General features: G+C 18.6%; 3 protein-coding genes and 1 pseudogene across 4 annotated transcripts; 2 read left to right on the plus strand and 2 right to left on the minus strand.

The window, feature by feature from the left end:
- Positions 1–3,415: 3,415 nt before the first annotated feature.
- Positions 3,416–4,397, minus strand: PmUG01_00054700 (fam-l protein; the record flags this gene model as incomplete). Its single annotated transcript, XM_029004478.1, has 2 exons — positions 3,416–4,183; positions 4,311–4,397. The coding sequence occupies 2 exons, from the start codon at positions 4,395–4,397 to the stop codon at positions 3,416–3,418; spliced, it is 855 nt and encodes a 284-aa protein (XP_028859071.1).
- Positions 4,398–10,646: 6,249 nt separating this feature from the next.
- On the plus strand, positions 10,647–13,141 carry PmUG01_00054800 (STP1 protein; the record flags this gene model as incomplete). The annotated part of the gene is made up of 3 exons (XM_029004489.1): positions 10,647–10,667; positions 10,792–11,752; positions 12,114–13,141. 3 exons carry the CDS (start codon positions 10,647–10,649, stop codon positions 13,139–13,141), a joined length of 2,010 nt encoding a protein of 669 aa, XP_028859072.1.
- A 4,027-nt stretch (positions 13,142–17,168) lies between these two features.
- PmUG01_00054900 lies at positions 17,169–18,317 on the plus strand (annotated as a pseudogene). The gene is made up of 3 exons: positions 17,169–17,195; positions 17,342–18,016; positions 18,144–18,317. Coding segments are annotated over exons 1-3 (876 nt in total).
- A 2,719-nt stretch (positions 18,318–21,036) lies between these two features.
- PmUG01_00055000 (Plasmodium exported protein, unknown function) lies at positions 21,037–21,907 on the minus strand (the record flags this gene model as incomplete). The annotated part of the gene is made up of 2 exons (XM_029004500.1): positions 21,037–21,700; positions 21,816–21,907. The coding sequence occupies 2 exons, from the start codon at positions 21,905–21,907 to the stop codon at positions 21,037–21,039; spliced, it is 756 nt and encodes a 251-aa protein (XP_028859073.1).
- Positions 21,908–23,003: the final 1,096 nt, after the last annotated feature.

Genomic DNA, 23,003 nt, shown 5'->3' on the forward strand with positions numbered 1-23,003 from the left:
TTTAGTAAGATATTAATAAAATATATACAACTATAATGTACAATTAAACAACTACATATAAAAAGATATATAATAATGTATTATATATTTATTACCTAAATTTTATATAAAAACAAATTGTATCATTAAAATAAAAGAATTTGAATTCATTTATAAATATACAATATATATAATTTAACTTTTTATTTAATGCAGTATTAAATATTTTTTATTATATGGAAATATTCAGTTTATAAGCAATAGAGAATGTATAGAATATATATATATAATACGCTCCTCTATTATAAAAAGCTTATTAAGCATACTAAGGAATTTATCCTGTTTGTAATACTAATTTTACAAGCATCATGTTTTAGAACAACTATATTTTATTCTTAATAAATATTAATTATAAAAGCATAAAATAATAAATAAAGAAAATATTTTGTGTTGTGTTAATTATTATCCATGCTTTAGTATCCTCTTATTCATAAGCAGTTTTTTTATTATTCTAAATATAATTAAAAAAATACAATTTATAATGTAATATCTAATTTACAAGGAAATATATTCATAAAGAAATCCAAGAAATAATTTTTTATGATTATGCATTTATTTTTGTAAATTATAATTTTTATAATTAAGTCACTGTTTAATTGTAAATAAAATATTTTTAAATTTATCCATTTTTTTTTTTTTCCTTATTAATTTATATTTTGAATATTGTAATTCAATTAGAAAAAAAGAAAATCGTAAAATTACAAGAGAATTATTCCTTACATATACGCTTATACGTAATTTTTTCATGTAATAACATATTTTAACGAATTATAATAATACTTTATATTAAAACAAAAAAAATTATTATTTCTTCGTAAATAATTAATGAAACGTTCATTGCTGTAATAAATTTTGTAATATATATAAAGAAAAATATATTTATAAACGTATAATAAAGTTTTTATTTTAATATTTTTAAAAAATACACTTTAATTAAAATGAAATAATTTAAATTTATTCCTAATTATACTAGGTATATTATTAAATTATTTCATCGAGTGTACTAATTAAATAGTATTTTTGCAAATCCTTTTCTTAATAAACTAAGGGAAAAAAATTTTATTCCATATTATTTTGAAATATTGAGTTCCCATAAAATATACAACATATAGAATACATATATAGTAGGTTTATCTATTATTAAAATATTAATTACAAATTTTATAGATATTATCCTAATAACAATTAAATATTATAAACATTATATTTCACGACTTATTATTAAAAAAAATATCAATTTTTATAACAATATAATAATAAAAAAAAATCAATGAAAAAAATATAATTATATGTTTCTTAAATTATAACATATGATCCAATTACTCCTTGAATTAATATATTATTTTTTATCGTATAATATATTTAAAAAATTAAATTTATTTTATTCTACCTAATATATGATTTAGTATCTATTTTAAAGTCAAATTAAGACTTTTGTTTTATATTCGTACCATAATTTTTAAAAGTTGTAATCTTTGCGTTCAAGTGGTATTACGTAATTTTAATGAAAATTATTTATAATCATGTACTAAATTTTTTATTATTTTTTTTTTTTAACTATATCTATTCAGAAGTAACAATAATATAATAAAAAAACAAAAAACAAAATACCTATTGCTATAATAGAACTGTTACGTATATCAATGGATATATATTTTATTTGAATGAAATAAAATATTTGAATATATTATATTAACCTGTATAATTAACAAAAAATACAAAAATAATTGATTTTTTAATTAAAATGTATATTAGATATATTTTCACATTCCTAGGAATAACTGCTTGTACATAATAATATCATATTCCCTTTTAACTTGAGTATGCTTTTTACAAAGAAATAATCGTGAATGAGACATTTTATTTATATAAAAATATTTTTTAAAAGTGTATTTAAGTTTAATAACTAAAAAAAATATTAACTTCATGTGTTTGCGTTCATTTATATCTATATAAAATCAATTTTAATAAATAAAAATATTCGAAAAACCATTCCATAACCAAATTTCTGTATTAGATATATTGAATGAAACGAAGCAAACAAATATATAATTTTGTACATACAAATTGTTAAAAATTATCTAAAAAATAATAACCATATTATTTATAAATTATCTATAAAAATATAATTGTTTTTTCTTATTTATTGTGTTTAATAAATTGTAATTATTTTGAAGATGTTATTAATTGTTTCTATAAAATACTTATATTTTTATATATATTTAAAATGTTTTCAAACGTTTACACACTACATAATTATAGACAATCTTGAAAAATAGAACGCATATATAAATATTTAAATACACTTTAATCTATTATTTCAAAAATAAAATAAATATAGATTGTTTACAGATAAAGAGAATTTTTATATTCATAGATATATAGTACACATTAAAATATATATGATCATTAAAAACAAAACAAAACAATTCCATAATATAATACATTCATATGTTTTTATCTTAAACTAATTACTTTTATTGTTTTATAATAAAAAAAAATTAACAAATTATATAGATTATATATTTTCAATATAATATATATTTAAGTATAATTTCCAAAATTATATTTAATATAGCAGCCGAATACACTAATAATAAATTAAATTCGTTTAGCTCTTCCTTTATTTTTAAACATTCATAATTTTAATTTAAAAAACTATTAAAATTAATCAATATTTAATATATATATTATATAATTATATACATTTTTTTTTTTTTTTAAACCATGCCTAAACATCCCCACCTATTTCAAAAAGGGATTAACAAAAAATATATTCTATAAAACATATTTCATAAAAGATATTTTATATATTATACTTTTACTAATTACAAATATGTATATGTAAATGCAACAAAACAAATTCACATTCTTACATAAATTATAAAATAGGACATATTTATAGTTAATATAAATCTAATAATACATTTTAGTAAGTACTTCCATAAATAATAATTTTAGACTTAAGCTGTAGAAGAATAGGAAGTACCACATATTATATTTATAAAATAACATACTATTTCAATATAATTATGTAAATTATCCTATTATATATTAATTTTAACTCAGAAAATTTTATTTCAAATAAAAACCTGCTTACATATAAAAAAATATATAAAAAAATCGAAAATGCGACATTAAACAGAGGTAACATATTAATGAACACATTTAAAAAACTTAAAACATTTAAATTCACAAAAAAAATTAAAACATATTCTTTTACAGTTAAATATATGAATGGGTATATTTATGTAAATTTACTTATACAATTTTTACTATTTTGCGAATATTTATTAAGAATATCACTAAAGATAATATATATTAGTTCTTATTGGATATTTCTTTTTACAAAGAATAATATCTCTTATTATTCATTTTATCTTTTTCTGAACTTAATTTTTTCATATTTTTTAACTTTTTTATGATGATAAATAATCCCCAGTATTAATGTGAAACCCAATATAACGAACGGTATGAAATATATTAGAATACCAAATAAATTCCATAATATGTTTATTTCACTAACAGCCGTCGATGCTTCCTTAAAAGCAGGTTTCCAAAACCCCTTGAACGTTTTCAATAATCCTAAAAAATTTTTCAGAGAACCATCAGCCAAGATTTTTAAATGGGTAGAAAGCCCTAATGCACCCCATAACCCCTCATTCCCACCAATCAAATCCCATGATAAATCTACTAAGAATATGATTAATAACAGTGAAAAAAATAATAAAGGTAAAGTAAGTCGTAATCTGTATTTTTTAAGCATTATTTTTTTGTACATCTTATCAGTAATTGTTCTGTTTTTTTTAAGAAAATTCTCATAATCAAGCTCCTTGAATATTTTTTTTTCCAAATGGGAATATTTTTTGGTTTCAAATGTACAAGATTTTTTATTCATATCTTTTTTACGACTTCTTGTTATACTTGGTGAACATCCATTTGATTTATTCACTTTTCTTTGCAACCCTTCCTCACTGTTACATATATCTTTTTTGTTGGTCAAAACAATATTTGGCATTTCTTCTTTTGTAAATATAACCTTTGAATCGATATTATACTTATATCCTCCTAGTAATCGATAATTTCTTGCTTCAAATTCTTTCGCACAATTGCAATGCTTATTCAATGACATGTCAAACATGCCCTAAAAAAAAATGTAAATATTTTATATTTAATAGTATAAATAAGACAGAGGTAAAAAAAAGGTATTAATAGAGAAAAAAAACAAAAAATATTATGATTTCAAATATCCTTAAATAATATTTTCATACAACATCACTGTTAAAATGAAACATCCAAGATAATAGGATAATCTCAACAATATCAATAAGTAAGTGGGTTTTTGTTTTTTGTTCCATGATTCAGATATTTAATATTATAATATAATCAATAAAGAAGAAGTTAATAATAATACATTATACTTCTAATGATAAAACGAAATATTTAAAATAATAAAAAAAAATTTATTATTTCTGTATAAATATATAATAAAATATATATAAATATAATGTAGGTTACATGTTCTATAATCAAAATTAATTTTTAAAATGCATTATGTAATATTTATCTTAATTTTATTAAAAAAAAAAAATAACTTTCTCTGAAATCATATATTTCGATTTAATACATATATATTTAAAATATATAATTTAAATATTCAGTGTAGTGTTATAATGATATAATACTTTTATTAATCTTTTTCAGAATAAATTATGAAAAAAATATTCAAATACTTATTATATGTAAATATTGAGTTTATACACTATGTAGAATGTAGAGAATATAAATATAATATATTCCTTTATATATTAAAAAAATAATTAATAATGTTAAAAATTATAAACATTTAATAATTCTGATTATATGAATTTTTATTTTGAAAACGTTGATTTTTATCAATAAAATATCATTTATTATAATAATATAATAATAATAATAATATAAGAAAAAAAACATATTAATTATATTAATTAGAACAAATGCATTAATTCCTCCTGAAGTAAATATACTTTTTTATAGTATATAAATTCTTTTTAAAATAGAAATTTATCGAACTACTTAATCTATGTAGGAATATATATTCTAAAAGCAAACAAGGTGTAATTTTTTATTTTTGCACCTTAATATTTGAAAATCATAATTTTTAATTACGTTTAAGTTATACCTTCCATCTAAAATAAATTTTTTTACATTCATGTACATAGATCTTTAAATTTATTTTTTTATATATTCTAAAGAAATATAAGAATATTAAAAAAAAAAAAATGTTTAAAGGTAAAGCAGATATATAACTGATACAATAAATTTCATTAATTTAAAAATATATCAACTGAAGCAAATTTACTAAAGATATATATATGACACAATATACTTATAAAATTGTGAAATAATAAAAATACTTTCAACCAAAATATATGACTTAGTGATTATTCAATTCATAATATTAGTATGAATAAATTACTTTTTATATATTCTTTTGAAAATACATAATCCCAGAAACATATTTATTAGGGTAACTAGAATAAATGAGCATAAATATATTATTCCCATATATATCTCTTACATATTGTAACCATTAGAAATTTAAATATAAAAAAGTTTTATAAAAAATATTCCAGTCAAAAGAAATTTCAATTGATATAATTCTTTTTAATAAATACTATCTTTTCAATTAATAATTAAAATCAAAAAGGAAATAGATAAACTTGTAATACTATTTCTAAGTTATAAAAAAAAGAAAAATAAATTTTCTTATACTAAAATTATCATAATTTTTTTTTTTAATATATATATATTATTTTCTTTATGTCTTTTATCAAGACACTTAGGTTCTATCTTTTCGAACATTTTTAACACCTCACATTTTTTTTCTCATCTAATGCTTATGTATATAATATGATTTAATCCATTATAAAAATTTATAATAATCTATACACAAAAATTATAAAATATATTATGCAAAATAAGTGCACTATATAATAAAATACTGCTAAATATTTACTTATAAATATTGTTATTTTTAGAAACATTTATTGATCCTAAGTATTTTTTGATCTATTTATTTTAAAAAACAATTAGTTATTCATCTAGATTATTTACATTCTCTAAATAAAGAGACCATATATAAATATATTAATTTACAGGAAAATATTTAATTTTTCCCTTATATATATGTCATATGTTTTTATTGTTTATAATATAACAATAGTGTTTAAACACTTTTCTAATTATATCATTTTTATGTTTATTTAATAATATTATTAATACTTAATACATACATATAAAAGAAGATAAATATAATATTAAATTACAATTTCCATAACATTATTTCATGTTTATGAAAATCGTATATTCTAACATATTAATAAATAATGCGTTCATTTAAATAAGCAATTTTTATAGAATTTATTGTATTACTTACTTGGTTTTAACCGTAACTTAAATGAATCTATTCTTTTGTTGTTCAACAAAGGTAAAATTCCCGAAAATCCTCCCTTTTTTATATTTTTAACACATTTTATATTTGCTTTAATTTTAGTAAATTTTTATTTTTCCATTAATATATATAATATGCTTATATATGGTGAAAAATATTATTTATTATTTAATATCCATATAAATGTACGTATTATATAAAAAGGAAATATTTCTTGTACATAAATGGAAAACGTTAGAAATGAATATAATAGTAATAAAAATAATATGTCTAGGTTCTAACACATAAACGCTTAAAATATACTAATGAACTAAATGAACCTGTAGAATCTCAATGATACATAATTTATGTTAAATACTCTTTCTAAGATAGCGTGTCATTGGTACAAGAACTTTCTGAACTACTACATTTTAATATATTTGTTTATATTCTTTAATAACATTAACATATATTGTAGTATTTTTAATATTATTTATCTAAAAATATAAATATTCTATTCAAATATTTCAAGCACATCTCTAAAAATAACCAATCTCCTCAGACAAGTCATTAACATCGTAATAGTGCAGTATTGAAAAATATGTAATATTTTCTAATACTAGCTTATGCTATTTTAATTTTCCTATTCTCTTCAATAAAAAACAGATATAATGATTTCGAAATATTCAGATAAAAAAAATGATTAATAAACTAGCTTGCATTCTGAAAATAATCTAAAATATTCTTGTAACAATAGGTGTTATATAACATGTTATATTGTAAAAAATTCGTATTTATAAATGTTCAATAATAAGGATCGTTCCGCATACAACATAAAGTAATAAAAAACTTAAAGAAAGTGTTTTTTTAGAAAATACAAAAAAAAAAAAGATTATAACAACTTTTTTTAATATTAATATTGTAGAAGCAATATCATATAAATGAGTATAAATCTAAAAGAACGACAAAACGTTAGCGTAATAAGACTCGTTTGAACAAGTTTACAAAGGTAAAAGAAAAAAATATAGAAAATCAAAAAAAAAATATTTATGAAAAGTTATATTTTATAAAGTAGATACATATAAATTGTGAAAAATCGTCAATTCTAATTTGATATACTGTACCTATATTATCATTTAATACACCCATTCACAAAAAGCGTATTACTTTTTATAAGCAACTCATCCATATTATATGTATAAATGGAAATCTAAGAGAAAAGACGAATTAATAATTATAAAATATTAATATTAATAATAGCTGTAATAAACTTACAGATTAATCATTAAATTAACTAACTATTCTTAATAATAAATATATCTTGTCCTTTTATATATAATTGAGCATAAGTAATAACATTTGTACTTATTTAATTAAATAGTGTGAATGTAATAAATTATTGAACACCAATTTTAAATTATCTTTGTTAAAATAATAGAATTTTATATTAAATGAATTGAAAATATTGCAATTATATGTAAATCAAAAAGATTAAAACATATTATTTAAAACATAACTATATTATCAAATATTTTACATTAAGATAACAAAGACAAATAAAATTTATTTCATATTTGTTGAAATCATATATATATATATGAGTTACTTTTATAGAGTGTTTCGATTCTATATTTATATCTACAACTAAAATAATATATGTAAAATTAAAATATATCATAAAATAAATTTTTTCATATACATTATTTTTAAGGATGTATTCATTATTAGAGGGTATTAATTATTATATATATGTATGTTATATAATATGAACTATAAATTTTAATACGTAAATTCTATTTATAGTAATATATATCACAGTTACTGCGTTGTTCTTTTATACATAATTAATAAGAAAAAAATATGTTATATTATTTAAAGTTACTAAAAAATGTAACATTGTATTAGCTGTATATATATTTTAGCTTCATCCTCTACTTCGTCATATATATCCATTGATATTCTGTTATTATAATTTATGTGAAAAATTTACCTATCATTATATATATTTTATTGTTAAATATTTTTTAAATAAATAATATGTTCGTGGCATTATGAAGGAATATTTAATAACTAATATGAATATTTATTAATTTTTTCATTACTTTTAATTAAATGTAAACGGTGAACTCCATTAATATAAATTAAATTTGTTCATATATTACAACAAAATAACGAGAAATATATTTAAAAAAAAAATTTCTATATATATATTTATAAAACAATAAAAAAACAAAATATACATATATTTATTAGATTATAAAAAATAAAATAAAGAAGAAAAAAAAATATATTGTTATATAAATATTTAAAGCAATTAACTTGAATTTCTTCCAGTAGGTTCTCATATATTTATGAAAATAATATATTGTTTTATGTGACCTCATATTCATCTAATATTATATGTTATTTTTGTAGTATGCGTATCACACATATAATATATTCAAACATAAAAATTTAAAAATATAATTACTAGAAAAAAAATAAAATATTTTTACGTATATTCCCGCATGTAGGCTTATTAATCAAAATATATTTAAAATAAATGAGATATAAAGTAAGGAAATAAAACAAAAAAATATATAAAACAACAAATTTGTATAAATATAAATTCAGAAATTATAAATAAATAAAACCTATAACACTTTAATAGAGCAAAATGATTAAACATTATCGTAATAACTTATTTGTTTATGTTAAGTAATTATTTACAATTGTTTGTAATAAAAATGCATTTATTTATTAATTTACTTATTATTCTATATCTCTTGTGTTATAGTTTCAAAAGAAAAATTAAAATTAGTAAATGTATTTTTAAATTATGGTACATTAACCTATGATATTCGCATTACATTTAAAATTTTATCTAATTTCATATAGTGATTCATATATTAAAATGTATTATAAAATAATATATTAACATTTTCATTTTTAATGGAAAAACTTATTTGTTATTGTTGTTTAAATGATATTCTCATATAGTTATGCAAAATAAAAACAAAAAATAAAGGTTATTTTTTTAATATATTCATTAGAATATATCTTTAAATAATTACAAAAACAAAATTAGGGGGTTCGATATATTTTATATAATTTAATATAGTATAATAATTCATTTACATGGAAATATAATATTATTAATATTATTCATTAAAACATTATAATATAATTTACTACTTTTTTAAATGTATAGAATAATTAATTTTGTTACAAAAATATCCAGAGAATTATACTTATTTCGAATAAATAGTTGAATTTGCTTTTTTTATTTAATATATCTAAATATTCATTTTATTAAATAAAATATAGCCAGTATGAATTCATTCATAAATAAAAGAAGTAATACGCATGTACAGAACATATATATATGAAATATATTACTCTATTTTAAAATTTTATTAATCGAATTATATATATAACTCAAATAGTTCAATTTTAGATAAGTGTTATATATATATAATATTAAGTGTCATTTACAATTTAATTGTATGAGGTGTCTAGTATCACATCGAAAATTTAGTATAATTTATATATTATCTATTCTGATCCTTAGACATAAGTAGTAAATACGTAAAAGCATTAACAAAATAATTATGGCAAAATTATAGCTAGTATTAAAAATAAATAACAAAAATAATATAATAAAATAGAAACATACTAACAGCACTAATAATTATTTGTTTTCTTAATTATATAGTTTCGGAGAAACATAATAATACGGTGAATTATTTATATTAATACATACAATTTTATTTATATTTTTTGATCTTCATTAAAATAAAATGAAAAAATGCAGTATATTAACACTGTTTTTCTATAATGAATTGTATATTACATGATGCATCTCATATGTATGTTTATATTGTTAGCAACTTAACTTTCTCTTTATATAGAAAACATGAAATTGTTCATAAAAATATTTACTTAACTTGTATTAAATATTAAAGTAAGTTTAGGTAAATATCTGGTTATTATATATTTAACGTTAATTAATATAAATAGATTATAAAATAAATAGTAATGCTTTCATTATTTAATATTTCATATAAAAATTATTATGTAAAAGATAATTTTATAATTTCTTTTAATTAGGAAATATTAATTTAACAATATGCTTTTGTAAAATATAACATAATAAATTTTTATTTTTTTTTTCAGATATATATTCAGAGCACACTGTAATATTACAGTCACCATGGAAAAATGTTTTAACTCGGTATTATTAATTATTTTTTAAGATGCATAATTTTAATTATAAACTACTTATACACTATAAAATTATAGCACAAATATCGTAAAAAGTATCCATAAATTATACTTAATATTTCTTTTGAATATAGTATCCAAATGTTCTTGCTTTTAGAGCGTTACAGTTGCTTACAAATGCCCAATTTAAAAACGTTGGTATTTATATTCTATCTCAAATCTCTTCTTTAAAAAGTGAAAATAAAAAAGAAAAATTTAGAGAAAAATGCAAGAACCTGGCTAATTATCTAATTAATTCGAAAGATCCATATGGACATTATCAAGAATATATTTGGAAAGGAGCACTAAGAACTTGGTATAATAAGTACTTTACAGGGATAACTCAACATGGTGGATGTTTTATGATTTTTAACAATGAAGAAAAAAATCTTTTAGAATTAATTTATGATGCAGATGATTTTTGCTCAAAAAAGAAACAATATATTGAAATACTAAGTATTTATAAAAAAAATAATAGTAGCATATATGACTGTAATAGTGATCAGAACTGTTTAAGTACATGTGGCGAATATAAAACGTGGTTTGAATATAGTAAGAAAAAACTTCAGGATAAAAGGAGTTTCATTGAAAAAAACTGCAAAAACAAAAAGGCACTATTGGAATTTCCAACAACCAAATGCAACATACTGAAACCTGAAACATTTAATCAAACTCCTGTATGCATATTTAACCCTCCAGCTATACCTGAAGATTCTCAGTCTAAATCAAAAAGTGTGGAATCAGAAGAAGATAAAATTAAGGGTCAAGCTCTATCTGCACCTGATAATCAAAAAAACAAAGAAGATTCATCTACACATTCAGATAAGGATGAAGATAAAAACTCTCCACAATCTGAAGTTCTAAATAAGGAAACCAAAACAAGTCAAATTAGTCTTACAGAAAATGAAACATCACAACATCATTTACAGTCTGAATCTATAGGTACACAATCTCAAGATTCAATAAAACGCCATGATACTGATATTATGTCATTACCTCCTAATGTGTCAAATTCTGTCTCACTAACACCTTTCCCCACACACCCTATAATTCAAAGTAATGCTACTAATAATTTTTTTATATTTTAAATAATTAAACTAAATAATATATATATTTATAAAATTATTATAGGTCCCACAGCAAATTCACATAAGATATATATATCACATATTTTAATAAGTTTTTTAGTAATTATAATATTTTCCATTTTTATGAAAGTAAAATTAAATTTAATTATTAAAAGTATAATAAACATTTGATTATTATAATAATTTATACTATAAATGATTTATTATTACATTAAAGCACGTATTAATAGGTCTTTTCAAAAAAAAAAAGAAGATAAAAAAAAAACAAACAAAATTTCTAAAGATTCTACTACCTCCATGGTCTGACGGAAAAAACATGTTTTTAACAGATGGCCCTTTTAGAGGATCAATATTTGATGATGATGAAATCATAAAAAAAATAGAAATACATGAAGAACACAAAATAAAAAATGTAAACACGACAAATATAAAAAAGAAAAGTTCAAAAACTATAATAGAAGTACATATGCAAGTACTCAATGAATATAAAAAGGATGAATGGGAATCAACTAAAGTACAATTATTAGAAATATGCATAGAAGAGATCATGAAAGAGCATTATAGAATATATAATAATATAACAAATAATGAACATATAGAGAATATAAGTAGTAGCAATGAGAATGAAAAAAACAAAATACTATGGAATAAGTGGAGCAAAGCGCATAGAAGTCTTTCTGAAAATCTTAAAAAAGCATATTGGTTTATAAATTTAAAAAATGAATGGAAAAAAGAAAAATCTTCCTTAAAAAAAACTGAAGAATTTAATAAGAATCATAAAAAAGAAATTCAAAAACTTCCATTTATAGAAAGAGAGAAAGAGTTATGGAAACGGTGGATATCAAAAAAAATTATTATTATAGAACAATATATTGAACAGGACTTGTCTGAGGAAATAACAGAGGAATTACAAAATATGTCTTGTGAATATGAAAATGAAGGAACTCACGAATATAAAACTTTGATAAATACAAGAGAAGTGGAGAACAAAGTAGGTTATAAAGAATTATATAAATATATAAAGAAAAAATTACTAACAAAATTTTGCATACTCGTACTTATGCTAATATTAGATGAATGCCAAAAAGAGGAACATATGGAATATAAGGAATCTTATTTGGATAATTCCATAAATGAATGGAAAAAGGATGAAATAACAAAAAATATAACTGATATGAGCGCAGACGCTTCGGAAAATAAGGAAAACAGCGGTGATAAAGTAAATACGAAAAATATGGAAAATATTAGTTATATATGGAAGGATAATTTTAGAAAAGAGTTAAAATATTGGACTACAGAAGATGATACATATGTAAATTCCATGAATAGTGATAATTACATAAGCAAATACTATTGAATAATAGAAAAATGAAATATATAAATTCATAATATGCATCTAAAATATATTTCCATAATATTTATCTATAATAAGATGACTTTTATGAAATACATTTTATACATTGTTTTGATATCGTAAGGAAACCCTGGAAAGTAGAAGGTAAAGTAATAGATAATATAAGAGAAAAAACAAAGATGATATATATTGTTTAAAATGAGGGTATATAAAATATATTTCATTTATATATACATTTTTTTATTCGTACTAGAATACACATAAGAATCTTATATCAATACTTGATTCAATAAAAATATTAAGATTTATGTATATATATATATATATAATAAAAAAAAAAATTAATATTAATATATTCCGAAAATATTATACTTATAAGAAAATATTAAAATTTTGAAAAATAAATAAAAAAAAAAAATAATTCAAAAATACTATTTTGTAATTAATATACCATCACCATCACTTAAATTTATATAATTCTATTTTATTCCATTCGTGATTAATATATAGTTATTTTCACACTCAAAAAGGTACTTGGTTGTTTCCTTTAAACATTCCCTTTTTTATCCATGTCAATTTTAAATAATATAAAAAATTTGTGAATGAAAAAACATATACTTTAAAACATATGAAAGCATAATAAAAATATATATATAATTTATATAATTCATTATATCATAAAAAAATATAAATTATGTACATAATAACATGTACTAAGCTGTTATAAGTCAATGTATTTAGCACATTAATACTGTTCATTTATTATAAAACGTTAATCCTTTATCTGTTATATATATCAGATTTTTTTTTAATTATTTATTTTTTCATAAAATCAAGGAGCAATTTAAAAGAAATTCTTTTTAATAAAGAATTTAATTGAAACCATAAATAATATATTTTATAATACATGCAAAATGTTCACATATATATATATTTATAGAAACATATCATTTTTTTTTTCTGCATATATAACTTTTATTAAAATGAATTTTTAGTAAATCATTGAATTTATTAAAAATGTTACAAGTGTTAATAATGAAAATATACTGATTATATAACTTACTACTTAACGTTCATTCAATATTTTTCAAAAAGATAATAAAATTAATAAAAATAGTTCTTTTATTTTTCCTAATTTTTTTTAATTCACATATTATAATTGAATAACATTTTTATAAAATTAAAAAAATACAACTTAAATATGAATACGTGCATAACTTAAACAGTACTCAATAGATAAGTTCCAACAATTTTTCATAACCAAGGGAAAATAAAAAACAACATATTTATTTTTATTTGTTTTCTTTAAATTAAATTTATAATTTCATTCTTATTATGTTCTATTAATAAGAAATTTTTAATGATTTTCTTTTTATGTTTTAAAAAGAACATTTAAATTTTTATTTTCATCTTTTTCCTTTTTTTATGATTTTTGTAATTACACAATACTATTCTTTTTTTTCCTATCAAGTTAATAAAATTAATGGTTTTTAGACTTTTTTGTATTATTTTTTAAATTACATCCATATATATTAATATTTATAAAATAAGCTAATACTAGATTTACCAGTGAAAATATAAAATCCACTTGGATATTTAGGAATTTTTTTGCTGTTACCATATATCTTAAAAAACATTATAAATTTTTAATTACTGCTTTATAATATGTAAAAATTTTAATAACATTATTTTGTCTATTTTTTAAAAAATACCACTGATTCAGTAATATTATTAATAATTTATATAACAAAAAACTATTTTTCTTATTTATTATAATTATCTCGATCAAATATTGCAATTTTAATTGAAATTTATATATGCACCTGTAATATGGCATTCTTATAATACATAAAAAATATATATTATGATATATTTATAATATTTTATTAATACAATAATTATTTTTAGATATTAATACGTTTTATATTTCAACAAATTTAAGAAAATCAATATAATTTTGACATTTTCATTTTATATTAGTAGAAATAAAAATATAGATCCTATTAAGTATATTAGTTAAGTATAAATAAAAAAACTTTCAAATCATACTTTTATGCTTTATCCTTTAATATACATATGACATGTATATTTAATTAATATAAAGTTTACATTACAACTACAATAAGTATTTTCGATTTTTTTTATTTTTTATAATTAATATGCTCACGTAATAAAATTTTTAATTTTACTAAAATTATTTAAAATTAATTTAAGTACGTTAATAGTATATTAAAAATGAAAAATTATAAAAAAAATAATAATATATATATACGTACAAAAGTAGTCATTAATTAAAATATATATCGTTAAAGAAGAATTGTAATGTTTTGGAATATATTTTGCACATTATTACCCCGACTATTCTATTAAACAAAATATATTTATAAAAATTGAGAAAACATCATAATAACATAATAAATCAAGAATTATTTGAAATATAAAAATAATAGTATTCTTAATAGTAAGATAAAGATAGTAATATATTGAGAACCATAGAATATCTATCATTAAATAACAATTAAAAACATTTATTTTAACAATTTTAACAATTATTGTACTATTTCAGCCTCTATACGGTTTATGACGAAAAAGATAGTTCATTCTATATATGAAATAATAATAAAAATAAATTTTTTTTTATTCCATTTATTATATTTTTTAAAATATATTTGATTTTGTGCCAAATATATTAGTACAATTAATATAACTTATAATTTATGTATTACACAAAATATATATAATCGTAAGATATTTTAGAACAATTAGTTATATAAGAAAAGGAGAAATTATATAATATTACTTTCTAAGTACTTTGAAATAAATATTATTATTATGTTTAACTAATCTGTCATATAATGATCATAAATAAAATAGAAGTGATATACACAAAATTGGAAAATATTCTGACATTAATCCTCGCAACTATTTTATTACATATGGAAATAAAAATATGTATTATAAACAAGTTTACTAATGGTATATATGATATATAGATTATGGTGATAAATTTTTAATTAGCTTATTAATCTATATATTTGTTATCCTATAAGCACATACGATTTCAGTAATAAATTATATTAAATGAGTTAAGATAATTATTAAATATTATTTTATTTTTAATATATAATTATAATCAATTTAATATACAAAAACACCTAATTTTTCTGCATATATTTATTTATCTAATATAAAAAAATATATTATGCCATGCTGCAATATTCTAAAGAAGTAAAATTTTAACTTCTACTTGTAATACAATGGATAGAATTAGCAAATTATTTTAATATTATACGATATAGTCGATCCATGGAATATTACGCTTATAATTAAAACAATTTTTTTGAGGATGTATATTTTAAATTTAACAAATAAACTCCCATTTTCATATACTTTTACTTAAATTTCCTTTTCATTTAATTAAATTTTAATTTTCGTAATATTCGTGAAGTTCAGTTTGTTAAACAATATATATATTATTATGACATATTATAAATATTAAATGAAATATTATGAACCGTATTAATTTAATTTAAAAAAAATAATAATAATAAATATGAAAATTATATACATAATAAATAGATAAAATTTATCGTATTTTAGAAGGCCCCAAGTGGTACCTAAATATATATTTAATATAGTGGGCAATTTATATGAGAATGAACTAAAATTAATTTATTTTTTTGTATAATATATCAGTTCAATTGTATAAACTTCACACAAATAAAAAAATGGGAAAGTGCATTTTTCTCTATAATTTTTTTTATTTACAACAAAATAACCATGTTTTTAAAATTATCACTTTATAAATTAAAAGCGCTTATTTTATCTTTTACTAACTACTCTACCTTATTTTAATATTAATTAAAAGTAAAGAGGCAATTTTCTTAAGTAATTTTGTTTTTAAAATTATATGTATTAAAAAAAGGAATAAACCTGATATAAACATATTATATATATATTTACATTTATATAAATATTAATATTTTACCAATTTAATATTCGTTATTTGATTCACGTACTCTTACATACAATGACATCTGGAAGTACCTATGAAAACGTAAAATTAATTTTTATTTTATAATTATTATATATATTGTTGTACTCAATGGTTCATTGTTCTTGAAATGATATATAAATATACTTAATGAAAATGTAATTTTGTCTATTTATATATTATTATTATATATTTTCATATTTTGGAAGAATACTGTAACACTATATCTTAAATATAGAGATAACTTTGATAATAAAGCTATACCAGATACTCAGAATAGTAGTGGACATAAAGAAAATCCTGCAAGGAAATATATGCATATTTATTCTGATGATGGTGATTTAGTCAATACATGTCAAGAAATTGGTAGATATTTAATTGAAATAAATGAACACTATAAATATGATAGACACAATCGTTGTAAATACTTAAATTACAGGATAAATTCAGACCAAAAATATAATAATCCTAGTTGGTTTAAGGAATATGAACAATTTTCGTCCCAAATAGATAATGTATGCAAGAAAGAAATAAAAAAAATTGATTTTCACATTTTAAGAAAACTTGAGAACTTATACAAATTATATAAGGATTTTAACAGTTTTATTACTCAAGAAAAAACTTCTAGTAGTAATTGTGAACATCCTAAAAATTGTTATGATTTTTATATTGAACATTACAGGGAATGTGAAGGAAACGTATATAACGAATTTTGCGGAGAATTAAGAAATTTTAAGGAAGTATATGATTAACACACGGAGAATCTAACTACTTATCCTCATGTACCAAAAATTTTAGTACCTCCAAAAAGTTATGTTTTTGCTTCCAGTTTAACAACAACTGTTGTATTATTAACATCTTTTATTTTATTTTTTTTATATAAGGTTAATTAAAATTATTCTTAAAATAAAGAATATTCTATTACATTACGTTTCTTCATTTTCATAAGTAATTACCAAAACAAAAAAATTATATTTTTAAGAATGTATTTATTTTCTTTTCTTCATATAGTTTACTCCAGTGAAATCATGGTTAAATATTCATTTAAAAAGGAAAAAAACAGTTGAACTTGAAGAAGTTAATAAAGAATCAAGAGAATCTTTAAAAAATATCTTCGAAGACGTTTATAAAAATTATGAACGAAGTGTATATGATATAGGTTATCAAACTCAAGGGCATACTTGATACAAATCATTATAATTTATATTATTTGCAACAGAAAAACTAGTACTCAGTTGTATCAAAGCTACATACTCGGAGAAATTTATAAATAAATAATATTAACTAAAAGTAAACAAATAAATAAATTTTAAGAAAAATTACAATAATAATGATATAAAAATTAAATAAAGAAAAGATGATTATAAATGCAATAATATTATGAGAACCAGTAACACAAAAATCCATTTACACATTACTTTTTCATTAAAATGCATAAACGATAATTTTATAATTTAAACATATAACACAAGATTATTCAGTAAATATTTATTTCCTTATAGAATAATATGAAGTAATGATTATTAGCTATGTACTAAAAACAAAAGGAAAAAAAGTTAAGTAGACATATAAATATTAATCATAACATGCATAATATTATTACATAAACAGAAAAAGGAAAACCATAAAATAAAAACCTCATTTAATAAATAAACAATTAATATATTTTATATATAACTAACTTTATTTTAATTTCTTATTATTAGTTGTTTTTTTTTGCAATTACATAGAATTAAATATTTAACAAATTATGCACACATTTTAACATTTTTACTTTTATCTGCTAGATATGATGTAAAGCATTGTAATAAGGATAATTATAATTTACTATAAGGAATATCGATTTTACTGCCGATTAAAATTTAAATGGGAACAATACTATCCATTGTTTAATAATTTATAAATAAGATCTTCTAGAGCATCGCTCTTTAATTTTTTGCTCCCTTAATATCCTTTTATTTGTACATCATCTAAGTAAACAAATATATATATAAAAAAAACATATACGAAACTATTTTGGAACTATACAGTTTTCACTAAAGTGTATTATAATAGTAACATAGGGTATTTAAACTTGCATGTTTAATTTTTATTTATTTTATACAAAAGGAAAAATATATAAAATATTTCTATTAATACAGTATCAATTAACATGGAAATATATAAGAGAACAGAAAAATTGAAAGGTAATTATATTTTACTTGATATTTCATGGATAATTTCGCTTTTGTAGTCTCCATGTAAGTCGTACACATAGTTATACATATGATATTTTAGATATGAAGACTCCCATTTTTCATCATATAAAATTTTCCATTACAGCTGTAATTTTTGAATTAGAAAATTCATAATTTGTTCACACTTTAATTATTTTACAAAACTTTATTTGGCCTGGATTATTACAAATATATGAAGTTATGATATCAATTTTATATGAGACATTTTTTATCATACCTAACACAATATTAAAAATAATAAAACAATAAATATATATTATTGTAATTATAACACATTAATGTGATATTGATTTACCTATATCAGAAAAACAAACACAAATAGTTTCATAATAAGCGGGAATTTAGTATTATTTTTCATAAGAATTTCTTTATAGTAAAAATAAATTCAATATAGCCAAAATATCTCAGCATATAATTGACATGTCCAATAAATATAAAGACAAAATTAAGTTCGTTACATTTTTTTAATCATCTTTTTTAATTTTACTCTAATGATCTGTTATACTGTATATATATTTATATAAATTATTAACAGCATAGTGAGGTATATGACTAAAAAAGATATGAATATTATAAAGTAATATTCCCTTACTAATTTATTTATGCAATACAAAAATGAAATATTAAGAGAAATAATCTATAAAAATTATTAACACAGCTCACCAACAAATTCAATGCATTGATAATAGTTTATTCTTTATTAAAAAATAATTAAATTAATAAAACTATCACTTTCATTTATATCATAGTAATATGGAATTTAAATAAAAAAAGTCCTATTACAAATCAAAAAAATATTTTTAAAATTTGAAATGTATAGCATTTAACTTTTTGTTATATATATATAAATATAGAAACATTTAATTTGTTAATTGATTGAAGTTTATTCGTTTTAGTTTAATAGTGAATTGGTTGTACATTTAAAAATATATATATGCTAATAATATAAAGAACAATAAAAATATCCACCATAAACTCTAAAACTAGAATCCTATTTAAAAACGGATATTATTTATATTATAACTTCATAATTATAAAGTACAAATAAAATAAAACATCTATTAAAAGGTTGTTTTTAATTAAATATTATTCATTATTTTCTTATCATATATCTTATGTTGTAGAATAAACATAAATATTATTTATATGCTTAAAAAGATATATATTGATACAGCAAAATACTATTAATCCGTTTAATGATTTATTAACCAGGAAATATATGTTTTTAATTTTATAAGAATAGTACATTTTTTTATTTATTCAGCAAATACTTATTTAAAACTAAGAAAGAATAAAAAATAATTAAAACACTTTTTTATAATAATAGACATATATTGACACATGATATCAACAAAATTATATAAATCCTCTTTTACTTAATAATTTTAATGAATATACAAATATTTCATTAAAATGATCCTTTTGAATACATATATATATATATATATATATATATATAGAATAATATTTTATAAAAATAAGAAAATAGTTTTAATACATATCGAATGATATTAAAATAGTCAAACTAACAAAAAATGTTAAATTTTATATTTGTATTATTGTTCATTATAAGGCCACGAATATACTGGTGTATTTATGAGATCAAAGAAATTACAAGTATATTTTATATTTGTGTATATTTCTTAGGAAAATGTAGATATTAATTTTTATAAAAATACTACATTACTTAAAGGAGGATATGACGTATTGTTTATTTCAATTTTTGTATATATTGACTTTATGTACATAACAATTTTTCGGCTCAGATAAATCATTGTTGATAGGACTATAAGCGCTAATATCAAAAATCCCCAAGTTGATGGGTTTAAAAAATATTTTAAACATAATTTAAATTGAGATTTTTCCATGCTGAGTACAGATTTTAAAACAAATAGTAGTATTCCAGTTAATACGATGAATATAGAAAATATGCATATCATACCTACTTTAAGTTTTAAATCATTTCTTAAAAACTTAAAATCTGATTTCGTAGTATCTCTAACCTTATTTTTATAATATATTTTGTCTAAATTTTTTTTTTTAAGATAAGACTTTTCTTGGTTCGGTACAAAATAGTTACTTGTTCTAGCTTGTTTACAGACTTCTGTGTTATTTAATGAACATTCATTGATAATTTTACTTTTCCCTCTGGATACTTTTTTACAATTAGATATAATTTTTTTTTCGTATTCTACAATATTTGGAATATCTTCTTTTATACATACAATACTTGAATACTTTCCTTGATTACGCTTTGCTAGTAATCGATAAGTTCTTGTGTTTAAATCTATATCTATATGGTTCTTCTCATTCAAAAATTTATAATAGATACTCTAGAAAAAACAAAAATTCACAAGCCTTAGAGTATAAACAATTTTATTCTAAAAAAGAGTATTAAAATACACAATGAAAAATATAAATAATGCATATACCTTATGAATAATACCATACCTTATCATTGTAGAAATTAAAAATCCATATTAAAAGAAACACAGTAAATACTTTAATATAAAAACCAAAGTTATTTTTTTCTCCCATGACATAGATTATTAATATAATATTATATTCAGTAAGGAAGAGAATAATAATATTATAATATATTTTAATTATAAAAAATAGAGTATATATTATATCAATTTTATATTATTATCTTTTATTTTTTGCAAAAATGTATAATTAAAATATTTACAATTAAAATGAAATTTACAGCATACTCAAAGTAATATAAATTTAAAATTTTATTTTATATATTTTAATACTATTTTTAAAAAAGCAAAAATTCAGTGAAATACCACAGTTCGCATTAATTCTTAAATATTAAGCATATATAATTGCATTATATAATATAATTTAGTAATTAAATAATTTTTCAATTACTTCCTTCAAAATAAAATTAAAAAAAAAATTTTTCCTTATTAAATAAAAATAATTAAGTTTATATTTATATAGAATATCGAGAATAATTACTTTTATAAATGCTGATTGCATCTTAATTATTCGAATATTACAAATATTATATTTTGAAAAAATGATAAATACTGTTAAATGATAATTTCATAATAATATGATAGTATAATAATAAATGAAAAAAAATTTTTACATAACATCATGCTATATAAATTATAAAACTTTAAATATATATTAACTAATATATATTTAAAAAATATAATTTATGAGATAATACAATATTATTTGATAAATATATAATTTAACGTAAAATAAAAATATATTTTTATTTCATGTACCATAACACCTAAAATATTTAGTTTTTTAATAAACTATAATTTTTATCATTTTTTTTAAATGACGTATTTTAAAATTAATTCACTTTATTTTTTGTATTTTTTTATTATTAAGATATGTGTTTAAAATAATTATTAATAAATTTAAAAAGTAGATAAAAAATAAAGCTCCTACAAGTTTCACGTATAAAATTATATTTAATATAAAGGTATATAAAATGAAAAAATTTTACTTATATGAATATAATACATATAGATTACAGTATAAAGATAAAAAAACATAAAAGAATAACTTTATGTTTACTACAATATATAATTTATTAATTTTTATTTTTTTATTTGTAAAGTTATAAATTATTTATTATTTATTTTTTTACATATACATAATGTTA

The sequence above is a fragment of the Plasmodium malariae genome (assembly GCF_900090045.1).
Source record: "Plasmodium malariae genome assembly, contig: PmUG01_00_28, whole genome shotgun sequence".
Classification (NCBI taxonomy): Eukaryota; Apicomplexa; class Aconoidasida; order Haemosporida; family Plasmodiidae; genus Plasmodium; species Plasmodium malariae.